This window comes from Lonchura striata, chromosome 10, assembly GCF_046129695.1.
Source record: "Lonchura striata isolate bLonStr1 chromosome 10, bLonStr1.mat, whole genome shotgun sequence".
NCBI lineage: Eukaryota > Metazoa > Chordata > Aves > Passeriformes > Estrildidae > Lonchura > Lonchura striata.
Genome location: NC_134612.1, coordinates 5,104,947 through 5,126,674, shown reverse-complemented (window position 1 = coordinate 5,126,674; position 21,728 = coordinate 5,104,947). Strand labels below are relative to the sequence as shown.

The following is a 21,728-nucleotide window of genomic DNA, read 5'->3' as shown; positions in this document are numbered from 1 at the left end:
TGCTCACAGCTGAGCCCACTGGGGATGAGGCTCAGCCCATCCCAATCACCACACATTGTGTGCCTATAGAACCCATTCCTCAATCACCTGAAAGGAACAAACAAGGAAAAGGATGTGAGCCAACCCCAGCAGCTGTGCTAAGAATCATCTCTGCCTTTCTTCAGGCTGGGGGAGGCTGTAGCCCACAGACCCATTGCTGGGAGCAGGTTGGCACAGCTTTCCCCCCCAGCCGAGGTGGGGGAGGAAGTTTGGGTGTGTTGTAACCTCTGCTGAGGGGCAAGGAACCCTCCCTTACACAAATTGCTGCGGAATCCCCAGCCCTGGGAAGGCCACATCCATGGGACGTTCTTGTGGGAGGCAGCTGAGGTTAATTAATCTGTTAATCCATCAAAGGCCCCCCAAAGTTCCCCCCAGAGTCATTCCTGAAGCCTTGCACCACAGGACTGCACGGGATGCTACAAACCCAAAATCTGTTCTAAGAGACAATGGCAAACTCCTCCCCACCCCAGGGAAGTACCTGGATTTTCCTGCCTGCCCTGAGCATATATTAAACCATTGAATTCTATGCTTTTTGGGGGGACCTTCACCACCAAGAAGACCATCTGGAGAGGATCAACAGAACATGGTTGGGATCTACAGAGTGCTGATATTTTCCTTATCCTCTCCCTGTTACTCTCTTTCTGTCCGTTCCCAACCCTGCACCTATTTCTTTCTTTCCCCCTCTCTCTCCCATATTTACTATCAAATAAAAACCCATACTATCGTCATTGGCGTATGTGACAGTGATGTTTGCGCCTTAATTCGGGCAGAGGCATTTCTAACACCCTCGGATCCTGGCGTCCTCGCGGGGTTCGGGCCGTGTCCCCGTCCCGGGGCAGCGGGGCCGGCTGCGGGCGCTGCGGGAGTGACTCAGCCGCTCCCGCAAACCGGGGCTCGCCCGGCCGCTGCGGCTCCGCGGCAGGCACCGCTCCCGCAGCCTCATTTGCTGGGAAGCTGCCAGCCGACTGCCACCTCCTCCTCTCTGCAGGCAGCTCTGCCCTGCTCTCCGCTCCTCTCCGGCGTCTCCAGTGACAGAATGACCCGCCGCGCTAGAGGGACGCGGGGCTGAATCCCTCTGGATCCCTCTGGATCCCTCTGGATCGCTCTGGATCGCTCTGGATCCGCCGGCAGGCGCGCAGCGCAGGAGGCGGTGATGCGGCCGGAGGATGCGGCACGGAAGGTAGGGCAGCCCCGCCGGGGTCGTGCCGGCGGAGGGGCAGCGGGGTGGGCAGGGTCACGGGCAGCATTCAGCCTTGCACTCCGTCCTGCGGGGTGCACGGGGCGACCTGACCCCCTCCAACCCGGAGGCAGGCGGCGTGTGCCGCGGGAGAGGCTCTGTCCTTGTTCCCCTTAAGGACAGGAATTCCAGGTGCTGGAGGACGGACAGGTATTCCAGGTGTTGGAGGACTTGCGGTGGAAGCCCTTCCTGCATGGGCTTCTGAGCTGCTTGTGGCCATGCCCCAAGCCCCCACGAGCCTGTCTGCCTTGTGGGGCCATGAGCAAGAATTAGGAGTGCATTTGACCTTATTTCAACTGCTCTTTCTCAAAAAATAAGATCTGCTGGGGGTTGTGCTGATGCAGAAATCCAGTCTGCCAAAATCTGCCTCCCAAGGTCAGTGGGGCGGTGGTGGATCCCAGGAGGGAGGCTGATAAAATAGCTTTTCCTTGCTACTCCATGATTTAGCATCAGCACTCCTTGTCCCCGCAAGGACTCCCCACCCTTGGGTGAAATGCAGGATTTGGCTTGAAGAAAGCAGACAAAATTCTCCTTAAACACAGAACCCACAGCTTGACCAGAGCATCATCTGAGTGCGGTGCTTCCTCCATTACCTAATCCCAGCTCTCCTGAGAGGACACCACCCTCCTCGGGCTCTAGAGACCCCAGGAGTATTTCCACCTTTGCTCCAGCAGCTCTCCCACCTCAGCAAAGGGGACTGTGGGTGTTCAGGGGTGTTCAGCAGTTTTGCAGCCCCTGTTTGCAGCAAGCCCATGTGCATCTTAGAGCCCTCAGGGCACCTTTGCAGGGGACACAGGATTCCTCCACAGAGGAGCACCCGGTCTCTGCAGCCAGCATGTCCATAATCCCAGATTTTCCATGCAGGGCCATGCTCAGGCTGCTCACACAAGAGACCTAGTTTCTGCTCTCCCTGCTGCCAGAAATATCCCAGCTGCCTGCAGTGGAGAGCAGGTGAGGAGAGCTACATGCTGGCAGGCTGGAAGTGGTGGACATTGATGGGCTTTCCCGGGGAAGCGTGGTGCATGCTGAGGCTGGTCACCACACACGTGGTGACACCCTGTGTCAGGATTGTGGTGAGGAGATGGCAGCTTTCCCAAGGACCAGCCTCCACCCTGGCAATGACAGATGGGGCACCTCAGTGCTCTGAGTTCATGGGCATCCCTTTTTTTCTTTGAAGGCCAGGTTGGAGGGTGCTTGGAGAAACCTGCTCTAGGGGAAGGTGTCCCTGCCCTTGGCAACAGGGTGGAAGGAGATGAACTTCAAGGCCTCTCCCAACCCAAACCATTTTTGGGATTCTCTGATTCTCTTCCACTGCCCTCAGGATGGGGATGTTCAGGAGCTCCCAGCCTAGGAACAGGAGAAAGGAGGCTGAGAAGCACAAGACACAGGAGCCATGTCAGCGCGTGGCCGGTGCGCCAAGGTGCTCCCCTCCGAGCTGAACAAGGTGTGCCCCGAGAGAGGAGATGACCCTGCCACACACCCCAGGAAGATGAGCGACTTCGAGGTGGTCCCCAACCTGCAGCAGAGCAGCAGCAGTGTCTCAAGGAGCAGGAGGAAGGCGCATTTCCCCGCTGGCAGCAATGAAAAGGCAAGTTCAGGCGGTGCTGGAAGAGGGGATGGTTGGGCACACACAGGAAAGAGTTGTTAAGGAGTGGCTCACTTAAAGGAGCATAGATAACTGATCAGGTTAGTTCTAGGGACAGAAAGAAAACCTCCAAAAATCTGAGGCACATGGCCAGAACTCATATCCCTTCTCCCTGGAGTGCATCTGGCTTTGTCCTTGCAGACAGCGATGGAGCTTTCATCCTTCACGCCCCAAGAAGCACCCAGAGGTGCTCCCCTCTCCATGGTGTCTGGCCCCTGGGATAACTTCTGGCCCTTTCCAGAAACCTTGACCCCTTGCTGCTTTTCTTGCTCCATCAGGAAAATCTCATCTCCTGGATTCCTGAAAACATCCGGAAGAAGGAATGCACCTATTTTGTGGAAAGCTCCCAGACATCAGATTCTGGGTAAGTGAGACACTTCCTCCTTCCCTCCCCTTCAGGAGAGCAGAAGTAAGGGTTGGTGGTAAAGCTACAGAAAAATCTCATCTTTCTCACAGGGATTCAAAACCCTCTTTTTAACTGGTTCTTCAGCATGTGGTGAGTCACCACATGGCTGAGATTCTGTGTCCCAAGGAAAAACATTTCCAATACTTTTTCAGGCAGTCATTTCCATCCTAAATATTTCTCTCCTAAATCTCTACTGGTGGAAATATTTTAATTTTTTTCCCTTAATTTCCCCCCAAACATTGCCCTTGTTTCTGCACAAGTTCTGAGCTGGAGGAGCAGCTGGGTGGGAGATGTGTTGTTCCTAAGGAGAGCAGCACCTCCTGCCCAGGCTGAGGTCAGGCTTTACCTTTGGGGTTTCAGCTGTTCTCCACGAAGTTGTTGGTGTGTTTTTCAGGAGGATCATTTGTGAGTGTGGCTATCTCAGGGAACAGCACCTGGACGATGCTGCCAAACCTCCCATCTTCCTGGGGAAGGAATGGGACCCCAGCAGGCACATCCAGGAAATGCCAACGGATGCCTTCGGTGATATCCGCTTCACAGGGCTGGGACAGAAGACAGGGAAGGTGATCTGTTTGTCCCACCCGTGGATGTGTGGGGAGCCAGTGTTGGGGTCTTGCCATGGGATTTGGCACGGGAGCATTTCCCTACTGAATGACAGGACATTGGGAAAGGGTGGAATTGCCACAAAGGCAACAGTGACTCAAGCAGTGGAGGGGTTGAGACAGGACCCCTCCTCTCAGCCTTAAATCCTTGCTGAAACCACAAGACTCGTGATTCAAGGAGTGGCTGTTCCCTGTCCTTGCCCTTAGATTTACCTGGGGAAAGTTTGCTCCCAGGAAAGCGAACGGGAACAGGGTCATGGACAAAGACCTGGACCAGCAGCAGGACTCTGCTGCGGAATGGTGTTGGGAAGCCTCTTGGGTGGGACGGGAGGAATTGTGTTGGAGGTGTGCTGTCACCCTGACCCTGTTGCTTATACCCGAAATGTGTGCATGATCCCCTTTCCTGCAGTATGTGCGTGTCTCCTCGGATACCCCTCCACGGGTCATCTACCACCTCATGACACAGCACTGGGGCCTCGACCCACCCAACCTGCTCATCTCCGTCACCGGGGGAGCCAAAAACTTCGTCATGAAGCCAAGGCTGAAGAACATCTTCCGGCAAGGGCTGGTCAAGGTGGCCCAGACCACAGGTAAGAGACCACAGAATAATAAAATCATGGAAACATAGAATAGTTTGGGTTGAAAAGGACTTTTGAAGGTCATCTGGATGCAGAAGGTCTCCCTGTGATTGTACCTGGCCATGCCAGGTTCAGTAAGTTGGGCTGTTCTGGTGATGCTTAGCTGCTTTTGGGAGACTGTAGGTCCCTACCCACGATCAGCAGGGATGGGCTGCTCCTGCTCAGTCACTGCAAAGAGGTTCAAAAGGAGCTGGACTCCAAGAGGCGCTGAAGAAGGCATTGCCTGTGCTGCCAGGGCAGGGAAGAGACATCTTCTGGGGGATGGAGCACCCCAGGGACCCACAGCCATATGGGGGAGGCTGGAAGACGCTGTGGGCAGAGCCTCTCCCTTCCCATGCCCCTCTGTGACCCCCAGGAGCCTGGATCATCACAGGGGGATCCCACGCTGGTGTGATGAAGCAGGTGGGAGAGGCAGTGCGAGACTTCATCCTGAGCTGCAGCCACAAGGAGGGCGAGATTGTCACCATTGGCATTGCCACCTGGGGGACCGTGTACAACCGGGAGAGCCTCGTCTGCCCCATGGTGAGCCAGGCAGCCCAGGACAACCCAACTGTACCACAAGTGATGGTCATAGAACTTTGGAATGGTTTGGGTTGGAAGGAACCTTCCGGCTCACCTTGTTCCACCCTCTGCCACGGGCAGGGAACCTTCACTAGCCCAGGCTGCTCCAAGAGCCATCCAACCTGGCCTTGAACTCTTCCAGGGATGGTCCCAGGCTGGCATGTGCTGAGAAATCCCTCCACTCTACCCAGTGGCTCTGTGTTTCTCCTGGGTGGTCTCTTGTGGGTGTGAGGGCAAGTGGAGCGTGGGGCAAGGCTGATGTGAGCACTGTGGGGGCACAGGGACAGTTTGGCCAGACTGTCCCCACAGGCTGACCCATCCCCGTCCCCACGTGCTGGTTACTTTGGCTGTCTGCTGCTCCTCTGCCAGGCTTCTCCCAGCGTGTCTTCTCCTGCACCTTACAGGGGGGCTTTCCTGCTGAGTATGTGCTGGATGAGGAGAACCAAGGCAGCCTGTCGTGTCTGGACAGCAACCATTCCCACTTCATCCTGGTGGATGACGGGACCCACGGGAGGTACGGAGTGGAAATCCCCCTGAGGACCAGGCTGGAGAAGTTCATTTCAGAGCAGACCAAGGTGAAAGGAGGTAATGGCAACACACAGCCCAGCCTGAGGCAGGGATGGGCCATCCCTCTGGAATGCTGTCCTTCCTGGGCTCCAGCAAGGGGCTGTGGCTTCCCCAGAGGATCCAGGCACAGGGTCTGAGAGAATTGCCATGATAAAGGTGGAACCTGGTTCCTCCACGACACAGATCAAAGAACCTTTCTCTGACTTATGGGATCACTAAAGGAGTCCCCAGACCTTGTGATGGTGAGCTGATCAGGGAAAGTCATTTCTCCCAGAGGGCCAGGTCCCAGGGGAGCTTCCAGGCATCATCTCCTTTCTCACTGTGCAAATGATCTCCCTCTATAACAAATGCACACACGTGTTCACAGAATCCCAGAGTCCCCTGAGCTGGAAGAGACCCATAAGATCCTCAAATCCAACTCCTGGCCTTGCACAGAACACTCCCAAAAATCCCACCACGTGTCTGACCTGCCATGCCAGACAATCACTGGGCATGGTTTTCCTCCCCTCTCCTGAAGCCTGACATGTCGGGGGCACCGCTCCCACCTCACCTTTCGCACTCCTGCACCCAGAGGAGACCATATGGGGGGATTGACCCTATGGGAAAGTGACCCTGGATTTTGCTTCCCTGCAGGTGTTGCCATCAAGATCCCCATCGTGTGTGTGGTGCTGGAAGGAGGCCCTGGGACTCTTGATGTAAGGAACTGCTTGTGGCAAGCTGAGGTGGGGATGCTAAAGAGGGACAGCTCCTTCCCAGGGTGCTGCTCTTGGTGGTGCCACACAGACAGGAGCACTGGGAGTAGCAGTGGGCCCCAGGCTCAGCGAGGGTCTGCAGGTGTCTGGCTGGGATCCGCACCAACCTCCCCGCTCTGTTGCAGACCATCTACAACGCCATCACCAACGGGACGCCCTGTGTGATCGTGGAAGGCTCCGGGCGCGTGGCCGATGTCATCGCGCAGGTGGCCAACCTGCCCGTGGCCAAGATAACCATTGCCTTGATCCAGAAGAAACTGAGCGTCCTCTTCCACGACACCTACGAGCTCTTCACTGAGAGCAAACTGGTGGAGTGGACCAAGAAGGTGAGCGCCTTGCAGGCTCCTATGAACTTTGGGAGACCAAAGAGGTCCCGGGGGTCCTGGTCTATGGGCAGGAAGGATCCCAATGGGAAGTTTAAGTCGCATCTGCCCCCAGCCACCCTCATCATTGTCCTGGTGGGCACCCCAAGGGCTCAGGCTCTGCTCCTCCTTTGGGCAGAGAGGCAGTGTTTGTGACCAGCCCGTGAAGGGGGACACAGCACAGGGGCTCTGCAGGTGATGGAGGGCACTGAGGAATTGCCCTGCACAGTGCAGGGGCCTGTGGGAAGCAGCAGGGAGGAGATGCTGCTGCTCACTGCTTGCCCACGGCTCTCCTTGTAGATCCAGGACATAGTGCGGAGCCGGCAACTCCTGACCATCTTCAGAGAGGGCAAATATGGCCAGCAGGACGTGGATGTGGCCATCCTCCAGGCCCTCTTCAAAGGTGAGGGGTGGGGGCCTCCCTGGGAGGATGGGGCAAGGTGAACAGGATAGGGGTCAAGTCACCTCCATCGCTGCTTTACTTATGGGGTCAACAAAGAAGTCCCCAAACCTTGTTACTGGGGAGAGATGATTATCCAAAGGGCCACATATCCAAGAAGGCTTCCAGGTGGTATCTTCTACTTGGGTGATCCTCTGTTCTGACACGTTGCATGCAGCATCCCGAAACCAGGACCACTTTGGTCGTGAGAACTGGGACCACCAGCTGAAGTTGGCCGTGGCCTGGAACAGGGTGGACATTGCCCGGAGCGAGATCTTCACAGATGACCACGACTGGAAGGTAGGGCCATCCCTGTGCTGTTTGTCTGGTCAGGCTTACAGCTTGTCAGGTCTGGGGATATGGAGGGCACTTCTCACCTTGGCTGTGCCCGGGGAGAGTTTTAAAGGGATTTCTCCAAGACCCAGAACTCCCACTGCATTAACTGGGGCTGTTCTTCAAAAATGCTCTCAAACACCCAAAGCAGAGCTAAGCACACACAAAGACAATTCATATTTTCTTCAAAACCAGTGTTTCTAAAGACACACCTCTTGACAGCTCTGCCCTGTGGTCACTGCTCAAAGAGCAATTTGTCTCTAAACTCATCTCACCCAGCCTGGCGTTTCCCTGCTCATACCTTCTTACAGAGTGGGGCAGGGGCCAGCTCTGCCATCCCTGCCTCATCCTGATGTTGGGAAGCCAAGGCTGTGCTGGGTTGTCTGTCCTTTCTGATGCGGCTGTGGAACTTGGAAGGGATTTTCCTATTGCAGTCAACAGGTTGGGCTCCCCCAGCTCACACACCTTTGATAAGACTGGGAAGGGCTGGTGGGAGCTGGGAATCCAGAAGTGAAACTTTTGAGGATGTATGCCCCATCCGTGGTTATGTTGAAGGTCAAGCTGGCAACCTGGACACCTGCAAGATGTCCCTGCCCCTGGCAGAGGATTGGAATGAGATGAGCTTCCAACCCAAGCTGTCCTGTGATTCTGTGATATTCATGAACTTGGGATAGGTGGTCTCTACCCTACCCATCCCTCTGCCCAACAGCCAAGGGGGCAGAGGGCTCCACTGCCAGAGAAGAGTGCCCTCTTCTAACCCCCTGGAATGTCCCACAAGTTTTAGTGCATGCCACATGCTCCGTCACATCCAGACTGCTCATGTGCTCAGCCCCCAAAGTGAGGAGCACGGTAGGGCCCTGCTTTGAGACCACGGAGCCCCTCACCTCTGCCTCTGGTCTGCCAGCCCTCAGATCTCCACCCCGTGATGGCAGCTGCCCTGATTTCCAACAAGCCAGAGTTTGTGAAGCTGTTCCTGGAGCAGGGAGTGCGTCTCAAGGATTTTGTCACCTGGGACACCCTGGTTTACCTCTACGACAACTTGGCACCGTCCTGCCTGTTCCACAGCAAGCTGCAGAAAGTGCTGCTGGAGGAGAGAGAGCACACAGCCGGCTCCAAAATGCCGAGGCTCCAGATGCACCACGTCTCCCAGGTGCTGCGGGAGCTGCTGGGCTGCTCCACGCAGCCGCTCTACCCCAAGCCCAAGCACACGGAGCGGCCGCGGCTCTCCATCCCCGTCCCGCACATCAAGCTGAACGTACGCATCTCCAGCTTTCCCAGTGCCAGGGTGGCAGCAGGGAGGGGACACTGCCTCAGGGAGCTGTCCTGGAGGATGCAGCTGGGTCTCTGACCTCTTGTCTGCTCAAAAATCGTACTAAAAGTGCCTTTTAGTCATCTGCCCTGCCTTCCAGGTGCAACCCCCACCTTCCTACACCTGCAGCATTGCGTGGATGTGTGATGCTGGTGGGCAGAACCCCATGGGGTGGGTGCACAGCTCCACCTGATCCCAGCCCTAGAAAAAGTGGAAATCCCAGGATGAGTCCAGTCTTGGCCACCCCTCTACCTGGGCAAAGTCCTTTCCATGGGTGGTGGGGGCAGCACCAGGTGTTTGAGTGGCTTTGTGGCTTTGTGCTGAGTGAGCAGGGCTGAGCATCGCACACCTTGCGGGTGCAGGGGTCAAGTCTTCGGTCCCTCTACAAGCGCTCTCCTGGCAGAGTCACCTTCACCATGGACCCCGTCCGGGACCTGCTCATCTGGGCCGTGGTCCAGAACCGTAAGGAGCTGGCAGAAATCATCTGGGCCCAGGTATCACAGCCCAGAGCTCTGGTCACAGCTGAGGGGCTCATATGGAGCCAAACCTCACAGCCCCAAGGGGAACCCTAGAACCTGCTGGGATTTGGGATAACGGGAGACCTGTCCTGAGCCTGACCCCAGCCAAACAGGAGCCAGCTAGCCAGCCTGAGGGCACTTTATGTCCATCCCCAGCCACACCATGAGGCCAGATCTCTCCTTTCCTGGCCAAAACAGCTAGAAGGGGATATGCTGGGCCGCAGGTGGGCTAGTCAGGCTGAGAGAGCCCACAGGGGCACAGCAGCTGGGGTGGAGAAGGCTTCCACTCATAAACAGCAGTCCAGGACAAGAGGCAGTGTAGCTGGTGGCACAGTGAACATGCCAAGGAGTCACTCTGTCCCATCAGCCAAGGACAGGGTTGTTCCCATATTCCCCAGGCAGTGGGTTATGCACAGGCGAGCTTGGCTCAGCCCCTGTCATGGCAAGCTGTCCACCAATCTGTTTGGGCCACCCTCCTTCCTTCCTGTGGGAGCTGGGGAGGGCTTGTCAAGGCTTCTGGGACTTGACAGACAGAGTGCCCATGCTTTCCTTCTCCTCTTCTGTGCCAGAGCCAGGACTGCATGGCAGCTGCACTGGCCTGCAGCAAAATCCTGAAGGAGCTGGCCAAGGAGGAGGAGGACACGGACACCACCGATGATATGCTGGCCCTGGCTGAGGAGTACGAGCACAAGGCAATCGGTGAGCGGGAGGGCACCAGCACCCCAGAGCTGCCCCTGCACCCCAGAGCTGCCCCTGCACCCCACAGCTGCCCCCACACCCCGCAGGGCTGGTGAGCTTTACCCAGGAGATGTCTGGGGGGTGAGAAATGAGGGTGCCATCCTCACAGTTGGGGATTATGCTCCAAAGGCTGTGCCCGCATGGTGGTGGGAGTGCAGGAGTTCCCCTGTGTGCTGCCATGTCCTGATCCTGCTCGGAAGGGTGACTCTTGGGTGCCTGGCCTCAGAGCTCAGCCTCGTCTTGCTGGTACTGGCTCTTCCAGGTGTGTTCACAGACTGCTACCGCAAGGATGAAGAGAGAGCCCAGAAGCTTCTCACCCGTGTCTCTGAAGCCTGGGGGAAGACAACCTGTCTGCAGCTGGCGTTGGAGGCCAAAAACATGAATTTTGTGTCCCATGGGGGTGTCCAGGTGGGCTCCCAGCAGTGGTCCTTGGAGGGAATGTGCCCAGGTGTCCCCAAGATCCAGAGTTCCTCGTGGGTAGCTGTGTGACTGCCCTTCGGCCTCTGTAGCCAGCACCCTCTTTCTCCCTCTTGACAGGCCTTTCTAACCAAGGTCTGGTGGGGGAAGCTGTCTGTGGACAATGGCCTGTGGCAGGTGATTACGTGCATGCTGTTCTTCCCCCTGCTCTACACCAACCTCATCACCTTCAGGTACTTCTGGCAGCTGGGACATGCACGCACTGAGGCAGGGGCTTCCTTCGGCCTCAGCTGTGGCTGGCTGGGGGAAGCTGCCCTGGCATCTCCGTGGGCACCGAGCCCACCTCCATCCCTGCTCCCAGCAGGGAGAAGAGGCTGCAGCCCTTGGGCTGCCTGGCGCGCCTCCGAGCCTTCTTCACAGCACCCATCGTCATCTTCCTCATGAACATCCTCTCTTACTTCACCTTCCTCCTGCTCTTCGCGTACGTCCTGATGGTTGACTTCCAGCCGACGCCGTCCTGGCGGGAATACCTCATCTACTTCTGGCTCTTCTCCCTGGTGTGCGAGGAGACCCGCCAGGTGTGGGCAGGCAGAGCTGAGGCTGGGAGGCGGCAGAGGAGGAGAGACACCCCTCGGGTGCTCCTGGGAGGTCCCACACTGCTCATGATCCCGTGCTGCTTCTCATGCCACCCCCCATTCCGAGACGTCCCAGCAGGGGAACCACCAGATCCCTCATCTCTGAGGCCAGGGATTCTCCTTGGCAGCATCTGGCTTGGCCCTGTATATTTTCAGAAGAGAATGCTGTGGGCTTTTCCCAGGAGGTGTCTGGTGTCTATTTTGGGAATGTCAGGAGATGGAGGGAGGTCTTCCTTTGGGTGAATTCCCAGCAGGATGTCCAGCTTTTGCTTCACATTTGAGATTTTCCAGCTTTTGCTTCAACATCTCAGTGCCTTTCTCCTCCATCTAAAAGAGTCCCAATGTCCCAGGTGTCCCCACACTCCTTCCCAGATGTTCCCATGCTCCTCCCATGCCCCTAGAGAAATGCACATAGGCTCAGGTTACCTTGGGTCAGCGAGAGTGTCCGGTGATGACCAGATGATCTGTGTGGTCTCCTCTCTATGAGGCACATGAGTATCTTACACCCAGCCCCTTTTCTCTTCCCAACAGCTGTTGTACGATCCAGATGGACTCGGGATTGTGAAAATGGCTTCCCTGTACATCAAGGACTTCTGGAATAAGCTGGATATCTGCGCCATCCTAGTCTTTATCGCAGGGCTGACTTGCAGGTGAGCTGCAGAACTCAACAGTATTTTCACAGAGTTATGGAATCTCGGACTGGTTTGGGTTGGAAGGGACCTTAAAGACCATCCAGTTCCACCCCGTGCCATGGGCAGGGACACATTCCACTATTCCAGGTTGCTCCAAGTCCTGTCCAGCCTGGCCTTGAACACTTCCAGGGGTGGGGCAGCCACAGCTTCTCTGGGCAGCCTGTGCCAGGGCATCACTTCCCTCTCAGTAATTCCAATCTAAATGATTCTATATGGTTCTATGGTGGCACTGAGGTGTTTCCTTTCCTCTCTTCCATGTCCAGACTGATCCCATCAACATTATATCCTGGGCGCATCATACTGTCCCTGGCTTTTATAATTTTCTGCCTGCGCCTGATGCACATTTTCACAGTCAGTAAAACACTGGGGCCCAAGATCATCATTGTGAAGCGCATGGTGAGAGCTCCCCTCCGTCCTGCTGGGGTGATGCTGGACTGTCCTGCTACAGCAGCTGGATATGCCACCCATGGTATCCCATCCTGGAGAGTGCTTACTCCAGGACACAGCTATCCTTCCCCTCTCTCTTTGCAGATGAAGGATGTCTTCTTCTTTCTCTTCCTGCTGGCAGTGTGGGTGGTGTCCTTTGGGGTGGCCAAGCAGGCTATCCTGATCCACAATGAGGAACGCGTTGAGTGGCTTTTCCGTGGTGTGGTCTACCATTCCTACCTGACCATCTTCGGGCAGATTCCCTCCTACATCGACGGTACGGGACACTGGCTGTGACAGCGCATGGCATGAGCAGGGTGGCTGTGACAAAGCTGATGTACCAAATCATGCCATGTTGGCCCATGGAAGTCCCACAGAGCTGGCACTGAGCAGAGCACCTGGGATGGTGGAGATGGAGGTTAAATCCCTGCCTGGTGCTAAGCTCCCTGGATGCCGGCTGCTTTCTGAGAGCAGAACCTGCTCCCCAAGACACCTGAGGTTTGGCCACCATGGGGTCACACTGTGCTCTCCCACAGGGGTCAACTTCAACATCGACCAGTGCAGCCCCAATGGCACTGACCCCTACAAGCCCAAGTGCCCAGAGACAAACGCGGACAACAAGAAACCCATCTTCCCAGAATGGCTGACGGTCATCTTGCTGTGCCTGTACCTGCTCTTCACCAACATCCTCCTCCTCAACCTCCTCATTGCCATGTTCAAGTGAGTCTGGGGGGCTCTAGATGTGGTGGAAGTAGTGGGATCTCCCTTGGGGACTGTAGATGTGGTGGCAGTAGTTGCAGCTCAGGGCTGGGTAGAGCTGGGACACCATTCAGACACAATGTGCCCCCGCATCCCCACGGCACGGCTGACACCTGGGCTCTGCCCCAGCTACACCTTCCAGCAGGTCCAGGAGCACACGGACCAGATCTGGAAGTTCCAGCGGCACGACCTGATCGAGGAGTACCACGGGCGGCCGCCCGCGCCGCCACCCCTCATCCTGCTCAACCACCTGCAGCTCCTGCTCCGGCGGGGCTTGCTCCGCCGGCCGGCCACGCACCACAAGCTCAGTGAGGACCAGAGTCCCCCTCCTGCCTTTGCCCCCTCCCCAGGGCACGGCACCGTGCGCCGAGGCACAAGGCTGGGCATACGGGCTGTGCTCCTGGGGTTTGGGATGCCCAGAGCTGTGACAGAACCACCCGCCTCGTCCTTCGGCAGAGGAGAAGCTGGAGAAGAACGAAGAAGCTGCCCTCCTCTCGTGGGAGATGTACCTGAAGGAGAGCTACCTGCAGCACCAGCAGTGCCAGGAGAAGCAGAACACGGAGCAGATGATCCGGGACATCGCACAGAGGTACGGCTGCTCCTGAGAAAGGAAGTTCCTTCTGTCCTTCGGTGTCCTGGGCACAGAAGAGTTGGGATCAGTGCAGGGGTGGCTGCTGAGGGTGTTCCAACCTGTGCTGTCTCTCCAGGGTTGATGTACTGGCAGAGCTGCTGGACTTGGACCGGGTGAAGAGGACGGGGGTAGTGGAGCAAAGACTGGGCTCTCTGGAGGACCAGGTGAGCCAAAACCAGGGCAAGTACCCAAGAAAGGTGAAATTTTTCCAGGGTCTGAGTCAATTGAACCAGAACTTAGAATCTCTCTGAACCAATACCCTTTGAGACAGTTTGAGTTTCCTTGCCATTAGCGTCTGAGGGTTAAAGGTTTATAGGAAAAGTTCTGTTTGACTCCAAAATAAACAGGATGCAGGTGAGAAGTGGTGGGATGGGCCACGGACTCCACTAGTCACCCAAAGAGTTAGGGCTGACCCAGCTCTTCTCCTTGGCCTGAGAGGGCCCTCCAGACCTCCTGGAGACAGAAACTCCCTGTCCCCTCCCTCTGGAGCAGTGGGGTGTCCAGGGAGCCAGCCCACCTTTGGCATATCCCGTTTCCACCTCCCTTTCCACCTACTCAGTAAAAATATTCCCCTGGAGAAGGTTTTCCCAGGCAAACACCAGGACTCAGCCAGGATCGCTGCTGCCCAGAGCGGTGCCTCCTGCCAGGGCAGGATCCCGTGGCACTCGGGGAGCAGTGGGGCCGGGGGTGACCCTCTGCTGTGCCCTGCAGGTGCATCAGAGCGCCCAGGCCCTGAGGTGGATGATGCAGGCGCTGCGGGGCAATGGCTTCAGCCCGGGCGAGGATGTGCCACCCGTGGGTAAGCAGAGCCTGACTCCTCCCCAGCAGCACCATGGCCCCGCACCAGGGCTGGGCTGCCCCTCACACCCCTCTGTCAAGCAGGGAGGCAGAGGTTTCCTAGGTCCTGGGAGGTTTGGTGTCTCCATGAGGTCATCCAGCTTCTCCTGAGTCCATTCTCACCCTCCCTGGGGTTTAATCCATGACCTACAAGAAGGGAAGCCAGGGCCCACGGCCCCAGGGGACACCAACATCCCCAGGGAGAGACCCAGGCAGCCCCCTCAGCAGAGCCCCAGCCCACGGTGCTGGACTTGGTGCCCTGCTTTGTGGGACCCTACTGTCTGTGTCTGCCTCACAGGCTCCTCCAAAGCCTTGGACACCAAGGAGATGGACCTGGAGGGGAGATCTGAGGAGAGCCAGCCCCCATGCCACGTGCTTGCCCGAAACCTCCTGTATCCAGGGTCTCACACTCTCCGCTTCCCTGTGCCCGATGAGAAGGTGCCCTGGGAGGTAGGAGCTGTGACGCTGGGCAGTGGGGCTGGGAGGAGAAGGCTTGAGGCATATCCTGACACTGGTGGGAAGAGAATCATCCCATTTGAGAGCTGCTGTTCTTCCCAGCCCTGGGACCCTTGGCTTCCCAGAGTCACTGCTTGAGTGACCCCAAAGAGAAGGGTGTCATTCCTGCTAGGATCTGCAGTGCTAGGAATGCCTGGGGATGCTTGGTCGGACACAGGGGGTACAACCACACACCTCTGCATTTCCTGAAGCATGGCTGGCTCAGGGTCAGGGAGAGGATCCAGCACTGGCCTCCATGGGGGTGTGAGCCCTCCAGCCAAACTCTGAGCTCAGCCCCCAGCAGAGCCTGGAGCATCAGCCGGAGAGCGATGCCACAAAGTGGGCAGAGGAAGAGACTGGGCCATAAGGTGTCCCTGGGGTCCCAGTCCCTGTGTGCTGTGAGAGCAGGGGCACAAGCTGGGGGTCTGACACATCCATGTGTTGTGCAGGTGGATTTCCCGCTCTACGACCCCCCTGCCTATTCGGCTGACCACAAGGACATGGCTGTGCAGGACCCCTTCAGCCTGTGAGTGTCCCCCCACGGCTCCCCAACCCTCACACAGGGAGGCTGGCACAGCCAGCCCTCCCTGCCGGGCTGCCTCCCACCCTCCAGCTCCTTGGAGTCTCTCCTGAAGATCAACTACAACACCATGGACGGGCTGATCGACCGGCAGAGCTTCCACGGGCTCTACGCCGTGCAGGACGGGCTGCCTCTGTGAGTGCCACTGCCAGGGCTCGCTGGCAGCTGCCTGCGAGGAAAAGCACGGGGACACGGAGAGGCCAGGCCTGCCTGGGCACACCCATCCCATTCCCACTAATGGTGGGGCAGGGATAACTGCAGGCATCGTGCTTAGGGCTGACCTCCCCACAGCCACCCCAAAAGATGTGGGATGCAGGGGCAGGGCAGTGTTATGGGGCGCACAGAGGCAGTGTGGCGCTGCCCTGGCGCCCTCACTGTCACCCTGGCAGGAACCCCATGGGCAGGACGGGGCTGCGAGGCCGAGGGAGGCTGCACTGCTTTGGGCCCAACCATGCCCTGCACCCCGTGGTGACCCGGTGAGTGTGTCCTGCTCCAGCACGGGACTGAGATGTGCGGTGGGAAAGGGGGCACGGGGTCCCCTCAGAGACCTGGCCAAAGCCCACAGTGCCAGCGTCAGCGCTGCTGGGCAGAGGGGAGCCACGGCAGCTGAGCGTGACGGGGCCTCTCTCACAGCTGGAGGAGGAACCTGGATGGGTCCATTATAAGGAAGAGCCTGAAGAAGATGCTGGAAGTTCTGGTGGCCCAATACCCACTGTCAGATGTCTGGGCTCTGCCCGGGGTAAGGGCTGGTGGAAGGGAAGGGAAGGGAAGGGAAGGGAAGGGAAGGGAAGGGAAGGGAAGGGAAGGGAAGGGAAGGGAAGGGAAGGGAAGGGAAGGGAAGGGAAGGGAAGGGAAGGGAAGGGAAGGGAAGGGAAGGGAAGGGAAGGGATCCCACAGAAAAGGGGGAATCACAGGCGTGTGTCACAGGCTGGCTGAGGAGGTACCTCTGCCCCGCCTGCAGAGCACCTGCATGCCAGGCTGCTGGGGGAGCAGTGGTCTCCTTACATTCACCCGCTCACCCTGACCTGCTGTCTCCTGCCTCCCTCTCTTCCCTCCATGGCTTGAATCCTCACATCTTTTGTGTGAGCCTGTTAAGCCACTGGCAAAGCATCCTTTGGCAGACACTGGATAAGGCAAACTTGGACATCTACTTAGGCAGAGCTGAGGACTTTGGGCAGGAGAGGGAGGATGGGAGGCACCAGCAGATCTTGTGGTATCTTCTACAGTGGTGGCAGGCAACTGCTTGATGGCCAAGCTGGTGGCAGGGAGGGAGGCTGCAGTGTGCTGATGGCAAGCCCCATAGCTGACATCTGCTTTGGCACAGGGGTCACTGGAGCCAGGTGAGACGCTGCCACTGAAGCTCAAGTGGATCCTGCGCCGGGAGTTCTGGCCCCAGTTCCAGAACCTGCTGAAACAAGGCACTGAGGTGGGGGGCACACACATGTCCCTGTGGTGCTGGGTCACAGGAGGGCTCAGGGGTATGGGGGCACGTAGCTGTCATGGTGGTACAGGCACAAGGGGACATTGCTGTGGATATTCTCAGTTCAGTCAGAGAGAAAAAGAGAAAGATTTTTCCTAGGCTTAGCCTGGCAGAAATCTTTCTCTTTTTCTCTCTGACTGAACTGAGAATATCCACACACAATGGCACAGGGACATGTGGGCATCAGGGTGTTACAGGGCCACGATGGTGGCGCAGGGTGCATCACTTCTTGGCCACTGCTCTGACCAGAGAGGAAGGGCCAGGGGAGGTGAGGATGTGCCATAATTCATGTCTGGGGGTCAGGGAGCAGCCCAGAGACCCCAGGGGAGGGCTGCCCACAGCAGAGTCTGTGCCTGCAGCAGTGACTCCCCACGGCTCCAGCTGCAGCAGGAGCTGGGCTCTGGTCTCCAGCGGGGCAGACCTGCAGGGCGATGCCCCACCTGCCCCCAGGGTGCCTTCAGAGAGGTGATGAGGGCTCTGCCCTGGTGTCATCTCCATGCACAGGTGCACAAGGGGTACCTGGACGACCCACGCAACACAGATAACGCCTGGGTGGAGACTGTGGCCATCAGCGTGCACTTCGACACCCAGAACGACGTGGAGATGAAGAGGCTGAATTCGGTGAGGGGCTGCCACCCCCAGGGGCTCCTGGCCCAGCTCACAGCACGCCTGGAGCACCACAGCCACATCTCCAGACCCACATCTCCGCAGCGCTGGGATTCTCTGGCTGCAGGCAGTGGGGGATGAACACGGGGTGGCACCTCAGCGTGTCCCCCAAAAGAAAGGGCAGGAGGTTGGGGACTGGAGGTGCTGTTGGGTGTAGCTGGCAGCACACAAGTGACATCTGTGCCCTTGCAGTTCCTCCAGGGCTGCGACCCGGAGCTGTGCATCCGCTGGCAGGTGCTGGACAAGAGGATCCCCCTGCACGCCAACCACAAGGAGCTCCTGCACAAGGTCTCAACCCTCCTTGGTGCCTACTACTGAGGCCTCGTGCACAGGCCAGGGCTCCTGCTGCCCCACACCAGGTTCTGGCTGGGACCTGCAGCTCCACCCCAGCTTGCCTGGGGGAACATGGCAGCTGCTGGAGTTGAGGTACTCTGGGCGCCTCTGTGAATGTATGTTGCAGGTCTCTGGGAGGAAAAGTGTCCCCTCCCTGAGGGCACGGGCTGCCTGGGCAGTGCATCCCAGTCACCTGAGCCACCAAGTTCAGCCCCAGCTTGTGTCTTGGTGCTTCCACATCAGTCCACAGCACTAGCCCAGAGCTTGGGCCACACAGAGGCACAGGGCTTTTCCTGTGAGATGGTCCTTCTGTCCACTCCAACCTGCTCTTGGCTTCAGGGTAGGCACTGGGGGCTCACCAGTCCCAGCTACCCCTCCACCAGAATATCCATCACTGCTCCCTGCTCCTGCTCAGAGCCCTGGCAGCCCCACTGCCACAGATCCCAAAGGATAGCTCTGGAGAAGGCTTGGAGTCGCTCCTGTGCCGCTGTACCCCTACCTCTGGTTGCCTCAGACCAAACAACATGGTCCTGAGCTGTGATGCAGCACTTCTGAAGGTGTGAGCAGCTCTTGGCTTATATACCTATGGTTTCATAGCTCTGCACAGGCCCACCTGCCATGCCCCAAGCTGTGTGTGATCCTGCTTGTGTATGCTGAGCACTGGCTTGTAGCTAAACTTCCCTCCTCTCTCTGAGCCAAACGTCACCTGCCTGTCCCCATCCCCTGTGCACATGGACGGGAAGTGGCAGCTTGCTGGGACACAGGTGGTTCGTGCTCTGTGGTTCCTTGGGCAGGTAGGGACAGGAGAAGGGACATCAGTGTGTCAATCCCAGACATCCCAGCTTTTAAGGGGTTTTTCACTCACGTTTTCTGTTGCCTGCCATGGGGAGAGCAAGGCACAGTAGATACATTTTTTGATCATCCAGAAGAGCCCCACAGTGGCATGTTATATCTGGGACTGCTCAGGAAGGGATTTTTCCCCCACCTTCTCCCAGTGGATCAGACACTGGCCAGCCAAGGCTGCTCATCCCACGCTGGTGCACCACGGCACAGCTGCAGTTTCACCAGTGCTGCGCAGGGGTTTGGCAAGGGGAGGGGGCTCAGTCTGGCAATGTATTCAACCCAGCTCAATAAACCATGTATTAAACACTGCAGGTGCTGGTGTCTTACAGCTGCTTAACCAGGGGCCATTCCTGGAGGCCATGCAGGCTGCTTGTGGAGGCCATGCTTGGGCACACTTCCAGGATAAGCCTGATTCCCACCCCAATCTTGTACAAACTCACTTTGCCTGCAGACTCACCCCCAGGGATGGCTGAGTCACAGAAGGGTTTGGGTTGGAAGGGACTTCAATGCTCATCTCATTTCAAGCCCCCTGCCATGGGTGGGAACACCTTGCAGCACCTTGCTCGAGATGACTGGCCCGGTTTAGAGCTGACGTGGGAGCTGTGCTCCGAAGTGATGGCAAGGCACCTTCTCCCATTGCTCCTCGACTGATTCTGCTCCTGGTCACCTCCAGACCGGGGCACGGCCAGGGAGGGACGACCGTGCCTTACAGCAGCTGATGAAGCTTCTAGACTCGCAGCCCGGACCGCAGCCACCAAAATATTGCGGAAAGCTCATTAGCAGCGCTCCATTTCTGCACGCCGGGCTCCGCGCGGCCGCTCTCCCGCAGCCCCCGGCTGTCCCAGCCCCGCACCGCCTCCAGCCCCGGTCCCGCACCGCCTCCAGCCCCGGTCCCGCACCGCCCCCGGTCCCGCACCGCCTCCAGCCCCGGCCCCGCACCGCCTCCAGCCCCGGTCCCGCACCGCCCCGGTCCCGGTCCCGCTCCGCCCCCGGTCCCGCACCGCACCGCCCCGGTCCCGCACCGCCTCCAGCCCCGGTCCCGCACCGCCTCCAGCCCCAGCCCCGCACCGCCCCCGGTCCCGCACCGCCTCCAGCCCCGGCCCCGCACCGCCTCCAGCCCCGGCCCCGCACCGCCTCCAGCCCCGGTCCCGCACCGCCTCCAGCCCCGGTCCCGCACCGCCTCCAGCCCCGGCCCCGCACCGCCCCGGTCCCGCACCGCCCCGGTCCCGGCCCCGCTCCGCCCCGGTCCCGCACCGCCCCGGTCCCGGCCCCGCTCCGCCCCCGCACCGCCCGCGGCGGGACCGCCCGGCCCGGGGCGCCGCGGGAGCGGCCGCAGCAACAGGTGGGGCCGAGCGGGACCGCGGCCGGACCGAACCGAACCGGCACCGGCACCGCACCTACAGCCCGAGCGAAGCCGAGCCGGTAAGCGACCCCCGGGCTCGGGGCAGCGCGGGCGGAGGGGGTCGGGGGCGCGGCGCGGAGGAGTCCCGGGAGGGCGGGCAGAGCATCACCCCCGCACACCCCCGGGATCCGCGGGGCTGCGGCTCTCAGGGGCCCCCGGAGCCCTTCCACGCGGTGGGAACCGGCGTCGCGTCCTTGTTCCCCCGGAGAGACGGAGCTGGCAGAGCCCGGTAGATTTCGCAGGGCCAGAGGGATTCCCGGGAAGCCCAACTTCATCTCCCCGGCAGAATCCACTGCTGAGGGCAGGGCTGCGGGCAGAGGTGCAGACAGCGTCCTTCGGGTATGAGCATCCCTCGGGTGTGAGCATCCCTCGGGTGTGAGCATCCCTCAGGTATGAGCATCCCTCGGGTGTGAGCATCCCTCGGGTGTGAGCATCCCTCTGTGGTACCCTGAGCATGGGCACACCTGAGGGATGCTGCTGCTGCTACCAGGGGAATGCCATTAGCAGAAGGATTGTGGTACCAGAGAGACAACAACTTGGTGCCCATAATGACTCACATGGGACATTTAATTCCCATGAGAAAGGTTCCCTTGGCCTTCTAGATCTCCCCTCCATGAGGATCTCTTCTCCCAGGCTGGCCAAGGTAGGAGGAGGGACATGAGCAGCACCAAAGGCAGAGGAAATGCGTCCCACCTAGTTCACCTCCTGCCTTGCCCCTTTCAGTATTGGGGTGTCCTTTTGGGCTCCTACATCACCCCTTTTACTGTGCTAGGCAGTGGCTCCTCCCTTCACCTCCCACTCCCAGAGTCAGGCTATCGAATCACACTCTTTATTTACTTTAGAAAACAAACTCACCTCCAAACACTTGTTTAGTGAAACTCTTGGAAACCTGGCTTTTACCAGCTCACAGACCAGAAGGGAAGGGAAGGGAAAGCAAAAGAGCTCCACATCTTGTTACTTAAAACCGTGGTGGTGATTAAATCAGTCTGATGATCCTTAGAGTCTGACTCATCATTTTTTTTAAACACTCAGGGTTGGTGAGATAGGAATTTACTGCTGCTGCTCTCCAGCAGCAAACGACTGCATCCCCCCTGGAAACTGGCAGCAGGATGGGGCAGAGGCTCCGGGCCCATCTCCACACCCCATCCTGCAGCTCCCTTTGTCCACCTGGGTGGTCTCTGCAGAGTCAGGGGTAGGGGAGCTGGGGCTTCTATTTCTAATTAATCCGAATTAAGCTATCCTGGGAAAGATAGCCAGTGTCACTCCAGCCTCGTTCTCCAGTCTCATGAGCCCAGCCTCTCACCCCTTTGCCCGGGCACATCACACATGAGCCATTCCCGGTGTTCCAGGAAATAACACCGTGTCACATCCCCTCCACCCACAGCT

The 21,728-nt window shown here is 58.4% G+C and overlaps 1 protein-coding gene across 2 annotated transcripts; it reads left to right on the top strand.

Moving 5' to 3' along the window:
* The first annotated feature begins 916 nt into the window (after positions 1-916).
* Positions 917-19,251, top strand: TRPM2 (transient receptor potential cation channel subfamily M member 2). 2 transcript variants are annotated; one of them, XM_077785593.1, is made up of 33 exons: positions 917-1,219; positions 2,598-2,864; positions 3,200-3,285; positions 3,722-3,890; positions 4,339-4,519; positions 4,923-5,089; positions 5,533-5,713; positions 6,329-6,390; positions 6,573-6,773; positions 7,110-7,212; positions 7,427-7,548; positions 8,486-8,838; positions 9,249-9,384; positions 9,978-10,107; positions 10,409-10,554; positions 10,684-10,796; positions 10,928-11,141; positions 11,730-11,848; positions 12,154-12,286; positions 12,422-12,593; positions 12,853-13,036; positions 13,205-13,383; positions 13,532-13,664; positions 13,783-13,870; positions 14,418-14,505; positions 14,842-14,993; positions 15,488-15,564; positions 15,652-15,753; positions 16,008-16,094; positions 16,252-16,357; positions 16,943-17,044; positions 17,603-17,719; positions 17,957-19,251. In XM_077785593.1, exons 2-33 carry the CDS (start codon positions 2,670-2,672, stop codon positions 18,080-18,082), a joined length of 4,524 nt encoding a protein of 1,507 aa, XP_077641719.1. In that variant the 5' UTR covers positions 917-1,219; positions 2,598-2,669; the 3' UTR covers positions 18,083-19,251. The 2 variants fall into 2 exon arrangements, with proteins under 2 accessions (XP_077641719.1, XP_077641718.1); XM_077785592.1 differs by having other exon boundaries at positions 918-1,219; positions 10,925-11,141.
* The last annotated feature ends 2,477 nt before the right edge of the window (positions 19,252-21,728 follow it).